This window comes from Cebus imitator, unplaced genomic scaffold (genome assembly GCF_001604975.1).
Source record: "Cebus imitator isolate Cc_AM_T3 unplaced genomic scaffold, Cebus_imitator-1.0 Scaffold444, whole genome shotgun sequence".
Lineage (NCBI taxonomy): Eukaryota > Metazoa > Chordata > Mammalia > Primates > Cebidae > Cebus > Cebus imitator.
In genome coordinates this window covers 1,615,751-1,632,161 of record NW_016107759.1, presented here as the reverse complement: position 1 = coordinate 1,632,161, position 16,411 = coordinate 1,615,751, and the positions used below count along the sequence as shown (strand labels likewise).

Here is a 16,411-nt window from a genome sequence, read left to right as displayed (position 1 = left end):
TTCCTGTGGCGTGTATTTACATGCCACATGGTATCTTAGATCTTGCAAAACCTTTCTTGTATAAGTTTCCTTTAAATCTGATGTTATTTGAAAGTCCTCTTCCTGTCCAGCATTGGGGGAGATGGGAGTTGGTGCTGCCTGAAAGGGTGGTGGGAAGAAGAGCACACAGTGGGCTAATGTGTCCCCCAGTTTTGGTCCAGGAAGAGTCCCCTGGGGTGTGCTTGGCATCAAAGCAGAAGAATCATGCACACGGGTTCAGATGGCGATGCTGCTCTTCAGCACCGCCAACTGCCTCCCCAGTCACGGAGGCGCTGCCAGCCGTCCTCATGGAGCTGCCTTCCCCTTCCCAGAACTTTGCTCGCACTTGTCTGTGCCATGCATTTGCCACTGTGATGATTTTAAATTGAGCATGCAGCGTGCCCAGCACCAGGTCTTTGCTTCTAACTCCATTCTCTAATAAAGCAACCAGGGCTCCTTGGAGAAATGGCTGATTCCAGGACTGGAATAGAAAACTGAGCCTAGGCTAGGCTCTGTGGCTCACACCTGTAATCCTAGCGCTTTGGGAGGCAGAGGTGGGAAAATTGCTTGAGCCCTGGAGTTTGATATCAGCCTGGGCAACATAGTGAGACCACATATCTACAGAAAATACAAAATTTAGCCAGGTGTGGTGGTTAGCATCTGTATTCCCAGCTACTCCAGAGGCTAAGGTTGCAGTGGGCTGTGATTATACCACTCCATTCCAGCCTAGGCAACACAGTGAGACCCTGTCCCAAAGAAGAGAAAAAAAAAAAAATGAAAAATGAGCCTAGATAATTTTAGGGCACCAGAAAGGAAGTGCTCACCAAACCCAGGTGATGAGGCACATGAGAGGGACACAGAGGCCAACGGAAGAGCTTAAAGCTGGTGTAGTATGAGCAACAGCATGCCAGCATATGCGAGGCAGCCTTGGATGGTAACCCAGAATGGGAAGTAAATATCCCTGTGTCCATCCTGATACACAGGATTGAATGAGTAAGTAAATGGTAGGGAAGAGGCAAATCTCCCATGCTGAAGAAGCCCAGGTAGTTTACATAGATGCTTCACCCCTCAGGGTAGAGTATAACTCCCATTCCTCAAGTGTGGGCTGCACAGAGTGACTTCCTTCTGAACAGTACAGGGTGGAGAGGGGGCCGGGGGAAGAGCCGCTTCACAGTGGAAAGACCCCACAAGCACGACCTCCACCAGGTGATCAAGGTCAGCACCAACAGTGACAAGTCATGGGGATGCAGCATGCAGAGAAGGCGCATCAGCTCTGTGCTCCTCCTCCCCACACCCTCCGCCCCAGGTAACTATGAGAAAAACCATCAACAATCCCAGTGGAGGGGCATCCCATGATATATCCAGCCAGCAGGGCTCAAATCGTCCAGGGCCTCAAGACAAAGAGCCTGAGACAGTGTCACAGCCCATAGGAGCCCAAAGAGACACAGCAGCCAAATGTCACATGGTGGTCCCAATCAGGGTCCTGGGACAGAAAGGGGTACTGGGGAAGAATTGAGGAGACACGGAGGCCAGATGTCATGTGGTGTCCCAGTTGGTGTCCTAGGACAGAAAGGGGTATTGGGGAAGAACTGAGGATGTGTGACTGAAATGTGGACTTAGTTAACAATAACTCAACAGTAATCACTAATAGTAAACACTGTGCTATGCCAAGGTAAGACCTAATAATAGGGGACTGGGTGGAAGATAAAGAACTCTTCACTGTCTGTGCAGTTTTTCTGCAAATGGGAGTCTATTCCAAAGTTAAAAGTTTATTTTAAAAACTTGAATATAGGCCGGGCATGGTGGCTAGTGCCTGTAATCCCAGCACTTTGGGAGGCCAAGGCGGGCGGATCATGAGGTTAAGGGATCAAGACCGTCCTGGCCAACGTGGTGAAAACCCGTCTGTACTAAAAATACAAAAATTAGCTGGGTGTGGTGGTGCGCACCTGTAGTCCCAGCTACTCAGGAGGCTGAAGCAGGAGAATTGCTTGAACCCAGGAGGTGGAGGTTGCAGTGAGCCGAGATCGCGCCATTGCACTCCAGCCCGGTGCCTGGCGACAGAACGAGACTCTGTCTCAAAAAAACTTAAAAACAAAAACAAAAAAACCTTGAATATATAGCAGTGGCCATCTCTAGGCATGAAGAAGGAGAATGCCCTATAAAAGGGTTTCTAGTTCTTTAACACTTTGGAATTGTTTGAAATTGTCATGGTGTATATGCGGTAGTTTTGTAATTTTTTAGAAATGAATGTGCATATATCTTGTTGCACAGTTCACCTTTTGCCTTCCACCAGTCATTCTGTCAGGACACGTGTCCTAACATGTAGTATTGGGTCTTTGCAGCTTGGTGTCTTGCTCTTGTGGAGGCTGGACCAAAGGGGCCGAGTGCAAGGGATGCCCCTGCTGAAACACGAGTATGGGAAACACCTCACGCACTGCATCTTCCGGCTCCCCCCTCCTGGCGAGTAAGTGTGGGGCTCACCCTGTGACCCGTGCATGTGTTTGCACTGGGGGAAGTGGGAAACGGGCTGCTCCTGGTCTAGAAGGGGCCCCAGCCCCAAGTCACTCCAGGAACGTGGAAGAATCTTGACTTTGTGTCATGTTTGCTTTCAGGGACCTGGTTCAGTTGGCAAAGGCAGCTGTGAGCGGCGACGAGAAGGCTCTGGACATGTTTAACTGGAAGAAAAGCAGCTCTGGAAGCTTGCTGAAGTTGGGGTCTCAGGAGGGGCTGTCGTTCTTTGTCAGTCTGATGGATGGTGAGGAACTTTGGTTGTGATTCTCAAGGGTCCTAGCGTTTTAGCAGCACCTGGTAGGGAAGTTAAACTCATGGATGGTGTTCTGCATAGAACAGTGATGGTAATCGCAGCAAGATGCACAGGACGGTGATGTGTGCTGGTGGAGTGCTACGGCAGCCGCTCTCTGCAGGCCACTGTCCGCTGTTGAAAGGTTGCCGTCACTTTGTTCTCATAGACAAGTTGAGCTTTGCTTGTGTTTGAAAGGTTTTCATGAGGAGGCTTTTAATCAACTGTCACACACTGACTGCGTGGCACCAGAGATAGTTTTGGAAAGATTCTTTGGTGGCACCCCTGGTATTCAATCTATGTTATTATCAAGCACCTACTGTATGTCAGGTACTTGGCTAGGGTGTGGGAATGAGGTGTGGACAGGGCAGGGGGTTTCACTGCAGCTTGCAGCCCCTGGCCAGCCTTCATCAGGAGGTCAGCACTGGGCACAGTGTGTCTGGTGTTCAGCCCGCTCCTCCTTACTGTACGAGGGAGATGAGCTGCCCAGCCAAGGCCACAATAAATGCAATATGAAGTTAAAAGAAAAGCGCATCTCTAACAGCCATGTGACATCTGTTGGGTCACAGACGTCTGTGTGTGTCTGTTGCTGGTGCGGCTGAGGAGATGAGAGCTACACAGAGGTGGCCAGGTCTCTGGAGAAAGGAGGCTTTTTCTTGGTTTCACCAAGCAGCTGGATCTTGACAGGAAGAAGAAAACAGATGACAGCAGACAGAGCTCTGTGGTTTTTGTAATTTTTAAATAAGAGAAATACTGCATTTTAGAAGGTGAAGAGTCAGAGCCACTAGAGGGGGGACATTGAGAAGATCCCATTGGGGACATCTGAGTGGGTACAGCACTGTGAGGTGGCAAGGAGGGACATGCCAGGTTAGGTGAATGAGAAGGGGGTGTAGGGATGAGGCCCACAAGGGAGAGACGCTGGTTGCCTAGAGGAGGCGGGTGCGTGCCAGGGAGGAGCCGGCTCTGGCGGCCTGTGGGCTGCAAATTTCTGGTGGTGGTCCAGGAGCTATGGGCTTTGGGGGTGAGTTCATCAATGCGTGTCATGTCCTTCTGTGGAAAATGGGGATAATACTGGTGTCTAGCCAGTTACCACCTGTGAAGATGCTAAGGACTGAGCCTGCCACGTTCCATATGCTTATTAAATACTAGTTAGTGTCACCATTCGCCTCTAGATCGTCTTGAATTTTTCTGTTGAATAAGAACTTGTTCTGGGTGTGGTGATGCTTGCCCGTGGTCTCAGTTACCTGGGAGGCCTAGGTGGGAGGATCACTTGAACCCAGGAGGTCAAGGCTGCCGTAGGCTATGAGCATGTCACTGTACTGCAGCCGGGCTGACACAGTGAGAACCTGTCTTTTAGAAAAAGAATAATAAACATAAGAACTCATTAGCCATCAGGCAAAAGATGGGAGGGGAAGGTGAGAAGGCTCCCAGGGGAGGCTGCTGCACAGCAGCAGAAATGAGCCCGAGTCTCCAAGCCGGCACAGGGGCTTCAGACAGAGTGGCTGGCCAGCACTGGAACAGGCTCGGGCAGGGCATGAGGAGTGGGGTTCTGCACTGGGTTCAGCTGAGTCCTGTAGCTCAGACCTAGAGCAGCTTGTGGAGGTTAAGGGCCTGCCAGGAGGCAGGCGGCACAGCAGCGACACCCGGGGCAGAAGGGACAGGGAGCAGCGGCCACAGAGAGGGCTCATCATTTAGGGCCTCAGTGTGTAGAGGGCATGAGATGGACACAGAGCTCCGAGGCTGCCAGATCTGCAGGGTCAGCAGGGTGGATGTGAAATCCACCGAGATGGGGCGGAGAAGGAATCAATAGAGACAGCTGGAGGATGAGCTAAGCCCATAAAGTGGAAGTTGCAGCCGGTAAGGTCGGGTCACATGCTTCATTTTTAAGTACTTTTTTTTTGTTTTGTTTTGAGGCAGAGTCTCTCTCTGTCACCTAGGCTGGAGTGCAGTGACATGATCTCGGCTCACAGCAACTTCCACCTCTTGGGTTCAAGTGATTCTCATGCCTAGGTCTCCCAAGTAGCTGGGATTACAGGCACCCACCACCATGCCCAGCTAGTTTTTCTATTTTCAGTAGAGACAGCGTTTCACCCTGTTGGCCAGGCTGGCCTTGAACTCCTGACCTCAGGTGAGATCACCTGATTACAAGCCTGAGCCACCACACTGGGCACATTTTTAAGTTCTTATACGGAAGATGCTTTGCTTTGAAAATGTCCTTAAGTTGATAGAAATGGCTTCTTGTGAGGGTCGTGGAAATGGATAAACAAGGGCCTCCTTATGTAGTGACCCTACCTTTGCCCCCAGGGACGGTGCACTATGTGGATGAGAAGGGCAAGACCACTCAGGTGGTGTCCGCAGACAGCGCAATCCAGACGCTGTTTTATGTGGAGAAGAGGGAGGCGCTGGTGGTGGTCACAGAGAACCTCCGGCTGTCCCTGTACATGGTGCCTCCTGAGCGCGAAGCAGAAGAAGTGATGAAGGTGAGTGGGAGCAGGCTCGGGGGCTCATGCTGGGGAGCTCAGGCCAGATTCACTCTGGCCTCAGGGACAGCCCTTTCTCTTCCGGATAGCAAGCCTGAAAAGCCTATCATCTGTGTTAGGGCGGCTAACGTAGCCGGCGGTGTCATTACTGATCACACCACATTCAGCTCATAGGAGAAGGAAACAAAAGAGATGGAGATTTTCCTGCATCTTTAGGTGGCTGCGGGGCCTGATGGGAGACAGCCTGGGCCCACCCGCAAGCTGCACCCCTCATGACCTGGGGTGCAAGTAAGAGAAACACGCTCAACTGCACAGCCTCTCATTCCACCTGTAGAACCCAGTGGGTAGGCGACCGTATCCCCAGCTTCCAGCTGGTTTATTCCACAGGAATCCATGCTCCTTGGAGGCCACTAAACTTTCCCCAAAGATGCTCTTGTAGATGACAGAGCTGACTTTCCTCAGTCAGCATTCATTCGGTCCTTTACATATTCCATAAGGGCGGCTGAGGACACAGGCACTAGTCACAGGGACCTGGTCATAGGGGCCACCTCAGACCACCGTAACAATCTACCACAGACTACATGACATGACAGCAGACTTTTGTCACAGTTCTGGAGGCTAATGCCCCACGTCAAGCAGCCAGCAGGGGCCTCCTCTCAGTGTCCTTATAGGGCGGGAAGGGAGAGTGAGCACCAGCCCTGATGTCTCTTTCCGTGGCCACAGCCCCCTCAGGCCACGGCTCACCCACCCCATGACCTCATTAACCTTAAGTACCTCCTGAAGGCAAATACAGTCACACTTGGGGTTAGGGCTTCCACATATGAGTTTGGGAGGTGCAGTTTAGTCCATGGACCTGGCTTTAAATACCCTGCTCAGCTCCCCACTGGCTGGTGGGCCCTAGCCAGGTTTGTTCTCTGCAGAACAGGGATGATAGGCCTGCCCAAAGTGTGTGGTTGGACTCAACAGGGAGCACCCAGCTCAACTTAGTGATCACTCCAGAGCATGTCCAGTAGTGGCTACTCGCCTGCACCATGCACTCAGCAGCCATTATTTAATGTGCGAGAGTAGTGGTTTGCTTCAGCCTAAGCGTCTCAAAACCCAAGGTCACCTCTCAGAGTTTCCATCACTCGTCCCTGCGTTTTCCCCGCTTGGTGAGTCTCCATGAAGTAACTGAGCACCAGAGACTCCAGGGTCCCGAAGCCGGGACAAGCAGTCTCAGCAAGCACAGTGTCCCTGCCTTGTTGTTTCTTTACACAGGTCAAGCTGAGCGGGAAAACTGGCTGCCAGGCAGACATCACTTTGATTGAAGGCAGCCTTCTCGTGATGGCTGTTGGGGAGGCTGCCCTCAGGTGAGAGTCTGTCTTTCCAGTGCCCCTCGATGAGAATTCGCTGAGGAACAGGCTCTTCTACGTCAGCTTTATGTTGGAATATACCATATGGGCTGTAAAATGCGCACATGATGATGACCACGCACATGCTGGACATACCCATTCACCAGCTCCCAGACTGAGGAGATAAGCATCAGAGACCCAGGAATCCCCGCCTGCCCTCCTGCACTCCCTCCGGGCTCCCCCCACCCCCAGGGGGCCCTGCCCTGGTGTCTGCCCCTGGAATCTGTTTTCTTGGTTTTTCGGAGTATGGCATAACTGGAATGAGTCGTGCTGGTCTCTCTCCTGCCTGCTGCGTTAGTGCAGTGTGCTATCTGGGTGCTGTCTTGTGCTCTGCATGGGCTTGGAGTTCCTGTTCTTGTGGTGACCTCATGCCATACACAAAGCACCTTCTATCAGTAACTGCTTTCTTTGATTATAAACAGGACATAAAATATCCTAAATGTAACATCAGTGTTCATTTTCATATCAGGAGTCTCATGAACTGTATCTTTTTCCTGGCTTTTAACATTTGCTCCACAGGTTCAAAAACCCCTCAGTGGGAAACGTTGCTAACACAGGTCCTCCATGGGACTTGCTTTCTTTTCCCTTGTAGATTCTGGGATCTAGAACATGGAGAGAATTACATACTGAGTCCAGACGAGAAGTTTGGCTTTGAGAAAGGAGAGAATATAAACTGTGTTTGTTACTGCAAAGTCAAAGGTGAGGCTTCCTGGCCTGGCACGAGAGAAACAGAACCAACCACGAGTCTTGTGCTCGGGCGGCAAAATAATGATCGTGAAATTTGGAGGCTACTCCAACAATGGTAACTTGATAACTTGCAGTCATTCAAATAGTCGGTCAAGGTGAGGCAAGCTACAGCAGAGCTTTGTGATCCCATATGAAGGCCAAGGGGTTTGGTGGAAGAATGACAACCTGTCATCCTAGCACTTGGGGAGGCTGAGGAGGGAGGCATCCCAGCATTTTTGGAGGCTTGAGTCCAGGAGTTCGAGACCAGCCTGAGCTACGTAGTGAGACCCTGTCTCCACAAAAAATACAAAAATTAGCCAGATGTGGTGGTGTACAGCGGTGATCCCATCTACTCAGGATGCTGAGGTGGGAGGATTGCCTGAACCTGGGAGGTTGAGGCTGCAGTGAGCTGAGGTGGTGCCAGTGCACTCCAGCCTGGGTGACAGAGTGTGACCCTGTCTAAAAAGAAGCATGACAAACTGATTCCATGCCCACTGATCTCTGTTCACTCCTGAAATGCCACAGGAAAGACAGTTCAGGAAGTGTGTCTGCACATGTGTGTATGTATGCATATGCACATCCAGAGCACAGGAGCCTAGGTGAGCCGGAGCCGCGTTCTTCCAGTGCCTGCTGAGTGCTGAGCACAGGGCAGCCCTAAGCCAGTTCGTATGGCCTCTAGGAAAGCTGGGAGAGCAGCATCCCCACCACCCCAGCACCAGTACTATGAGGCCAGGGTGGGAAGGACCTGGGCAGAAGACACAGCCAGGGACGAGGCGGAGAGGCTCCAGACTGGGCGAGGGCTGCTGCTTTGAAGAAGGGTGTCAGAGAAGAGCTTGTTGTTGTTATTTTCCCTTTTCCAATTCTGTTCACATGCAGTTTGTTTCTACCTGTAGGTCTTCTGGCTGCTGGCACTGACAGAGGACGAGTAGCCATGTGGAGAAAAGTACCAGGCCTACCGGGCAGCCCTAGGGCAGAGGGCAAGGACAGGTGGGCCCTTCAGACCCCTACTGAGCTCCAGGGAAACATCACGCAAATCCAGGTACAGCCTACAAGGGTGTTCAGTGCGTTCACTTTCTGCTGCATGCAAGTGGAGGCCATAATTGACTTTGAACCTTTTTTTAATCAGTTATTCAACTTAAGACTATGTACAGATAACAGTAATAAGACATTTTAAAAGAGCTTTTGGATTTCAGAATTGCAGTGAAGAGATTGTGGACCTGTATTAGTTAGTATTGATCTACATACCAGCCCACCCTTCATCTCCATCTCTCTCTATATATATATTAAAAACAGCTTTACAGAGATATCTCATATATACCACGTGGTTTTTGGTATATCCACAGAGTTTTACAAACATCACTGCAGCAAATTTTAGAATAGCTCCATCGCCACAAAAAAGTCTGTGCCTTTTAGAGGTCACTCATATTCCCCCTCTCCAGTCCTTGGCAGCCACTAATCTACCTCCTGCCTCTAAGGATTTGCCCGGTCTGGGTGTCGCATGGAAATTGAATCACACAACACAGGGTCCTCTGTGTCCACCTTTAAAGTCTAAATCCCTCCTGATCGCAGCCTGTGTCAGTGCTTCACTCGTTTTCGTGGCTGAACCACATTCTCTGCTATGGACAGACCACGTTTAGTTTCTCCATTCATCAGTTGATGGACATTTGAATAATGCTGTTATGTACACTTGTATACAAGTTTTTGTGTGAGGATGTTTTCATTTCTCTTCAGCATTTGGTTGTTTCTTAGGATTTCTCTCTGTTCCTATTCTCTACCTGACGGGACACTGGCATTGTACCTTCCTCTGCTTCACTAGGCATGGTTTCCTTTAGTTCTTTCAGCAGATTCATAGCGGCTACTTTGAAGTCCTTGCTAAGTCCAACATCTGGGCCCTTTCATAGCAGCTTCTGATGTCTGGAGTTTTTTTTCCTATATGCAGTTTATACTTTCCTGTTTTGCATGGCTTTTTATTTATTTTAGATAGATTTGGAAGTTTAATATAAAATTATGAAACTGACATTTCACATCAGCGAACAAAAGCTGGATAATTTAATCTATTGTATAAATTTCCTGTCCATTTATAAAAAAACGTAAACATCCCTATGTCACGCTCGGAAAAGTGTGTTACACTCAGAAAATCTCTAGAAGATGTTCTTCCCATCAGAGCAGATTTATAAGTGCTGCCTGTCCAGTCACAACTGTTGAGCATCAGTATTTTGAAGTCTTTCTACAAAGCACACACTTGACCTTTATAAAACATTTATTGAAATCATTTTTAAGGCTGAAACAATGGTGCTTGGAAAATGGTTTCTGGGTTCTCGTGTGTGTAAGCATTCCCCTGACTGCATCTTTCTCTTGCTCTGTTCACGCATTTGGTTCTTTCTCTTGCAACCTGGAAATGAAGTGGGGCTCCAGGAAGAACCTGCTGGCGGTGAACAACGTCATCTCCGTGGCCATCCTCAGCGAGCAGGCCATGTCATCACACTTCCACCAGCAGGTGGCCGCTGTGCAGGTCTCCCCGAGCCTGCTGAATGTATGCTTCCTGTCCACGGGGGCGGCACACAGCCTGCGCACGGACATGCACATCAGCGGGGTGTTTGCCACCAAGGTGACTGCCAAGGGGACCCGGGGCTGGAAGAGAGGTCTTCAACACAGACAAAACAATTGCCCCATTGTCAGGTAGTTCAGGGCAGCAAGGGCCCCAGACAGCAGGTTAGGCACTCTCAGTTCCATCCTTAATTATCTTATTTCCTGGACATCATATTCATAAAGAAAATAGTAATAAAAATATAGGCTGGGCATGGTGACTCACACCTCTAATCCCTGCACTTTGGGAGGCTGAGGTGGGCGGATCACTTGAGGTCAGGAGTTTGAGATCAGCTTGGCCAACATGGTGAAACTCTGTCTCTACTAAAAATACAAAAATTAGCCATGCATGGGGGTGCAGCTTTCCTACTTGGAAGGCTGAGGCATGAGAATCACTTGAACCTAGGAGGCGGAGGTTGCAGTGAGCCAAGATCATGCCACTGCTCTCCAGCCTGGATGACAGAGTGAGACCCTGACTCAAAAAAAAAAGAAAACAGTAATAAAAATATATACACCTGCCATGTACCCTTATAAATTAAAAAATGTTTAAGTTAAAAAGTAAATTTAGGCTGGCCATGGTGGCTCACGCCTGTTGTGATCCCTGCTCTTTGTGAGGCTGAGGCAGGTAGATCACCTGAGGTCAGGAATTTGAGACCAGCCTGGCTAACATGATGAAACCTCGTCTCTACTAAAAATACAAAAAGAGCTAGAAGTGGTGGTGGGTGCCTGTAATTCCAGCTACTCAGGAGTTTGAGGCAGGAGAATCGCTTGAACCCGGGAGGCGAAGGCTGCAGTGAGCCAGGATTGCACCATGCACTCTAGCCTGGGCAGCAAGAGCAAAATTCTGTTTGGAAAAAAAAGTTAATTTAAAAAGTAAATAAAGGAAAGAGAGGGATGCTTTGCCATTCCCCAAAGTTAGAAAATAATCATAATAAAACCCAGGGATATCTTACTTAACATGGAAAACAGCCTTAACCTGTGTCCACGGAGGACCCAGTGATCTCATAGTCTTAAGGGTGCTGGACTGGCAGTGTTTGGAAGTGTTTAGAGGAGGAGGAGGGTTTGCAAGTGTGCAGTGGGGGGGGTGCAGTCCGGATCTCACTTTTCCTGCCCTTTGCTTGAACGTCCACGCTTCTTTTCAGAATGCTGTCGCAGTCTGGAATGGAAGGGAGGTGGCGATATTCGAGCTTTCCGGAGCCACAATACGGAGTGCAGGTGGGTTCTTTTCACCCCGACAGAGGCACTCCCAGTACCTGGCTTTATTTTCTCCCTGCCTAGTGAGAGGGCCACTGTGGTGCAGTTGAGGGCCGGCACAGGGGCTGGGAGACCCTCGTGCCTGTGCCGGCATTTCCAAAGCCAGGGCTGCCAGTGAATCCTGGGGCCTGCTGTGTGGGTGTGAACAACCACAGTGCTTTTGTGGGGTGCCTTCCTGGGAGGCGGTGGGTTCCTTCCAGGGAGGGGGTGGCTACTGCCCATCTTCTGAAATGTTTCCAGACCATGCACAGCAGTAACACCTGTGGTGTCTTGACCCAAGGCTAGCTTCTGTCTGAAACTTCAGGGTGGCTCTTCAGAGATGCTCCATTAATCTCAAACACTCTGCCAGGTCCCCAAGTTCTCTCCAGCTCTCTGTGGTTAGTTTAGCTACTGTGTTTTTTTGTTTGTTTGTTTTTTGAGACGGAGTCTCGCCATGTCACCCAGGCTGGAGTGTGGTGGTGCCACGTCGGCTCACTACAACATCCGCCTCCCAGGTTCAGCAATTCTCCTGCCTCACCCTCCCCAGTAGCTGGGATTACAGGTGCCTACCACCATGCCCAGCTAATTTTTGTATTTTTGGTAGAGACAGGGTTTCACCATGTTGACCAGGCTGGTCTTGAACTCCTGACCTCAGGTGATCTGCCTGCCTCAGCCTCCCAAAGTACTGGGATGACAGGCATGAGCCACCGCACCCGGCCTTGGGCACCGTTTTCTTCCTGCTCTCTTCAGCACATCTCTGGGAGTTTCCTGGGACATCTGTAGCAATGGACCACAAACTCGGTGGCATCAGACGACAGAGATGTCAGAAATGTATTCTCCCACAATTCCAGAGACCAGAGGTCCACAATCAGTTTCGATGGGTAGAAGTGAAGGCATCAGCAGGGCCAGGCTTCCTCTGGAGACCCAGGGGAGACTGTTTCAGCTTTTGTTGGCTGCCAACGGTCTTCGGCTTATGGTCACAAAACTCCAGTCTCTGCCTCTGTGGTCACATTGCTGCTGGTCTGAAGTCTGCCTCTCTCCCTCTTGCAGGGACACTCATGGCTGTATTTAGGGCCTACCTGGATAATCCAGTATAATCTCCCCATCCCAAGACCGTAACATCTTGTGCCGTATAAAGTAATATTCACAGGTGCCGGGGATCAGGATCTGATATCTTCAGGGAACGTTTCCCAGCCTCTTGCAATAGCGCAGCCATGAAGATGTGCTCCCCAGCTCCCCGCATTCCACAGCTCACCTTCACCCACACTGACCCCGGCCACCTGCCCACACAGGAGGCCTCGTGTCACCTAGTTTGAACACCCCCGCCTCTCCAGGCATGTCCTTCACTGGTTACTGCCTCTCCCCCAGATCTTTCCACACGGCTTTGCTTTCTCCCCTAACACTTTGTTGCCTAAAGTTCTCTCATGACATTTTTCACAGTCCCTGATTGTAGCAATACTTCACATCTCCCCTCCTCTGTAGACTCCCTAGGAGCAAGGGTGAACTTATTTCCCCCAGTAGAACCGACACAGCAGGTGCTGAGATTTTTCTGTTTTATGTATATCATCATCTCCCTAACTAGATTTTTTTTGAGATGGAGTCTTGCTGTCACCCAGGCTGGAGTGCAGTGACATGATCGTGGCTCGCTGCAGCCTCTGCCTCCCAGGCCCAAGCGATTCTCATACCTCAGCCTCCCAAGTAACTGGGATTATAGGCATGCACCACAACACCAGGCTAATTCCACCTAAAATGAGCAAACACTTGCTTAAATGGGTGTGCTGCCATAGATGCTGTGCTGCTGGGAGCACTAGCTGCCACATGGGAGTGGTGCAGGGCAGGGAGCCCAGAGCCGGGCACTGAGTCTCCACGCCAGGCCCAGGCCCTGCATACGCTGCCACTGCTAGCCACGGCTGTGGACAGTTCCCTGTGCCTCAGAGCCTCATTTCCTTATTTCCTTCATCTGCGAGGTGCAGTAATGCACCCCTGTGAAGCTGTGATGATGCCAAGATGAATTAGGAATCGTGTGTGGGAATGCTCCAGAAATTCGCGCCGAATCTGACCGATGAGCTGCCGCCATCCTGATGTTCGTCTTTCATTTTAGGGACCTTCCTGTGTGAGACACCCGTGTTAGCAGTGCATGAAGAAAGCGTTTATACGGTGGAGCCAAACCGAGTTCAAGTTCGAACATGGCAGGTAAGTTGCTGCTCCACAGCAAGAAAACTAGAGCAGAGTTTGAGATCCTGCCTCTCAGTCCAGCCAAAGCTTGCTTATTGACTTCACCTGGCCTATTAGTCCGTTCTCCCACTGCTGTAAAGAACTACCTAAGACTGGGTCATTTTTAAGGAAAAGACGTTTTGTTGACTCACATTACTGCAGGCTGGACAGGAGGCATGGCTGGAGAGGCCTCAGGAAACTTACAGTCATGGTGGAGGTGAACGGGAAGCAGGCACATAATGCATGGCGGGAGAAGGAGGACGAGAGAGCAGAGGAGGAGGTGCTGCACACTCAACAGCCAGACCTCGTGAGATCTCCATCACAAAACAGCACTGGGGGATGCTGCTAAACCATTAGAAACCAGCCCCCTGATGCGATTGCCTCCCCTCAGGCCCCACCTCCAACACTGGAGATGTCAATTCAGTGTGAGATTTGGGTGGGGACACAGAGCCAGACCATATCCCCTTGCTAGATCGGATTTCCCACGTGAGGTGCTTGATGGTAAAAATGAAACCTAGGACAGCTGTTCAATCTGTGGCTGTCACTTCAGAAATTGGGAGACAGGACAAGGGCCTTTTGCAGTGAAAAGGAAGACTCTACAGAACTGAATACACAGGGCTACAAAAAGAAAAGAAATCCTTGCTGGGCTTAACATGCACCACGACGGCTGAGTGGCTCCATCTCAGGACATAATATCCTTGGCCAGGCTGTCTCCTGCCTGTGTCTTATGGGAGGACCAGGGCAACCTCCAAGAGGTTCCCTTCTGAGTGGAGTCAGGCACCCACTGCCCTGTCTGCCTCCCACACACGGCTAGAACCTGGGGCAGACATGGCCTGTTGATTTCCTGTGGCTGCTGGAACAAATTACCACACACTGAGGGGCTTCCAATACAGACATTTATTGTCTCACAGTTCTGGAAAACAGAAGTCTGAAATCCAGGTGCTGTCCAGGTTGGTGCCTTCTGGAGACTCTGAGGGAGAGCCTGCCCCTTGCCTCTTCCAGCCTGAGGTGGTGCTGGCAGTCTTTGGTGTTCCTTGGCTTGTGCACTTGAGCTTGAACCACACGAGTCTGAACTGCAGGGGTTCAGACTGCACAGAGTCAAACCGTATCACCTCTCCTGCCTCTGCCACACCTGAGACACCAAGATCAACTCCTCCTCCTTCTGTGCCTGTTCAGTGTGAGGATGATGAGGATGAAGACCTCAATAATGATCCACTTCCACTTAACAAATAGTGAACATATTTTCTCTTCCTTATGATTTTCTTAATAACATTTTCCTTTCTCTAGGTGATTTTATTGTGAGAAAACAGTATATAATACACAGAACTTACAAAATATGTCAGTCAACTGCTTATGTTATTGGTAACTGTTCTTGTTGACAGCAGGCTGTTAGTAGTTACGTTGTGGGGAAGTCAAAAGTTATATAAATGCTGAGCACGGTGGCTCACATCTGTAATCTGAGTACTTTGAGGGGGCCAAGGTGGGAGGACCACTTGAACCCAGAAGTGTGAGACCAGCCTGGCCCACATATTGAGACCCATCTCTTAAAGAACAAAAAAAATTGACCGGGTGTGGTAGTGTGAGTGCCAGCTACTCAGGAGACTGAGGTGGGAAGTTGCCAGAGCCTGGGCAGTCAAGGCTTCAGTGAGCTATGATCGCACCACTGTACTCCAGCCTGGGCAACAGAGCAAGACCTGGTCTCAAAAAAAAAAAAAAAGTGACGTGAGATTTTCGATTGCAAGGTGGTTGGCGCCCCCGCACCCTTGCATTGTTAAAGGCTCGTCTGTGAATGCCTCGCTCCAGCTTCTGCCCCGTCCTCCCATGGCCTTCTTCCCTGCATCTGTGTCTTCTCTTCTGTGTCTTGTTTTGTCTTATGTATTTAGCTCTGATCCTGAGCCAGAATGGTCTCATCTCAAGATCCTTCACTACAAATACCCTTTTTCCAAATAAGTTTACATTCACACCTTTCAAATGGACATTTTTTTTTTAAGGGACAAGGTCTCACTATGTTGCCCCGCTGGACTTGAACTCCTGGCTCAAGTGATCTTCCTGCCTCAGCCCCTCAAGTATCTTGGACTACAGGTCTGAGTGGACATATCTTTGGGAGGGGCACTCTTCAGCCCACTGTGTGCAGCAAGGTTCTGTGACCAGGTTGAGAGCTTTTGCCATGACCCTGGTTTTACCTGTCTTTGTGATTTTTATCCATCTCCAAGTTCCTTCCTGGAACCCAGCATCTGATTGCCTGGGGTGGCCAGGTTCCCATCCTTGTACCTCACGTGCTGCTCATGTGCTCCCATCATGGATTGTTGATTCTCGTTGGCATCCAGACGGGGGACAAGTCAGCGATAAGTGCCAAGGAGAAGACAGAAGCAGGTCAGCCCCTCTGTGGGAGGCTTCTGTCTGAATCAGGTGGAGGGAAGAGACAGGAAGGAGCCACATGGCTGCGGCGCCCTCCTGGGAGACAAGGTCCAGGCAGAGGGAGCTGCTGACACCACTTGTTTTCTTACAGCCTATTGAGTCTGAGGGTGGCAGTAAAGCTGGAAGAGTTGAGAGCCTTCTGGGTATCCCATGCCCAGAGCAAGTGCACCTTTGTCACTGCCATCACTGTCCCCCTCCTGTCTTTTTATATATGCCTCTCTGACTCTTCCTGTTGCATATGGGCATCTGTTGGGAAGGTAGAGCAAGGCTTGGTTTTATTTTTGTTGTTGTGTTTTTCTTTTTTTTTAAGATGGAGTTTTGCTCTTTTTGCCCATGCTGGAGTGCAGTGGCACAGTCTTGGCTCACTGCAACCTCCGCCTCTGGGGTTCAAGCAATTCTCCTGCCTCAGCCTCCCCAGTAGCTGGGATTACAGGAGCCCACCACCATGCTTGGCTAATTTTTTGTATTTTTGGTAGAGATGGGATTTCACCATGTTGGCCAGCCTTATCTCAAACTCCTGACCACAGGTGATCCTCCCACCTCGG

General features: G+C 50.2%; 1 protein-coding gene across 3 annotated transcripts in view; it reads left to right on the top strand.

Moving 5' to 3' along the window:
- IFT140 (intraflagellar transport 140) overlaps nucleotides 1-16,411 on the top strand; it is a 102,479-nt gene that overhangs the window by 14,693 nt on the left and 71,375 nt on the right. For all 3 annotated transcript variants that reach the window (XM_017510985.2, XM_037732330.1, XM_037732331.1), the window contains exons 4-12: nucleotides 2,361-2,482; nucleotides 2,631-2,773; nucleotides 5,123-5,298; nucleotides 6,556-6,647; nucleotides 7,282-7,388; nucleotides 8,309-8,454; nucleotides 9,820-10,023; nucleotides 11,144-11,216; nucleotides 13,336-13,427. In XM_017510985.2, coding sequence (XP_017366474.1) covers nucleotides 2,361-2,482; nucleotides 2,631-2,773; nucleotides 5,123-5,298; nucleotides 6,556-6,647; nucleotides 7,282-7,388; nucleotides 8,309-8,454; nucleotides 9,820-10,023; nucleotides 11,144-11,216; nucleotides 13,336-13,427 — 1,155 coding nt within the window. The remainder of the gene's footprint in view (nucleotides 1-2,360; nucleotides 2,483-2,630; nucleotides 2,774-5,122; nucleotides 5,299-6,555; nucleotides 6,648-7,281; nucleotides 7,389-8,308; nucleotides 8,455-9,819; nucleotides 10,024-11,143; nucleotides 11,217-13,335; nucleotides 13,428-16,411) is intronic.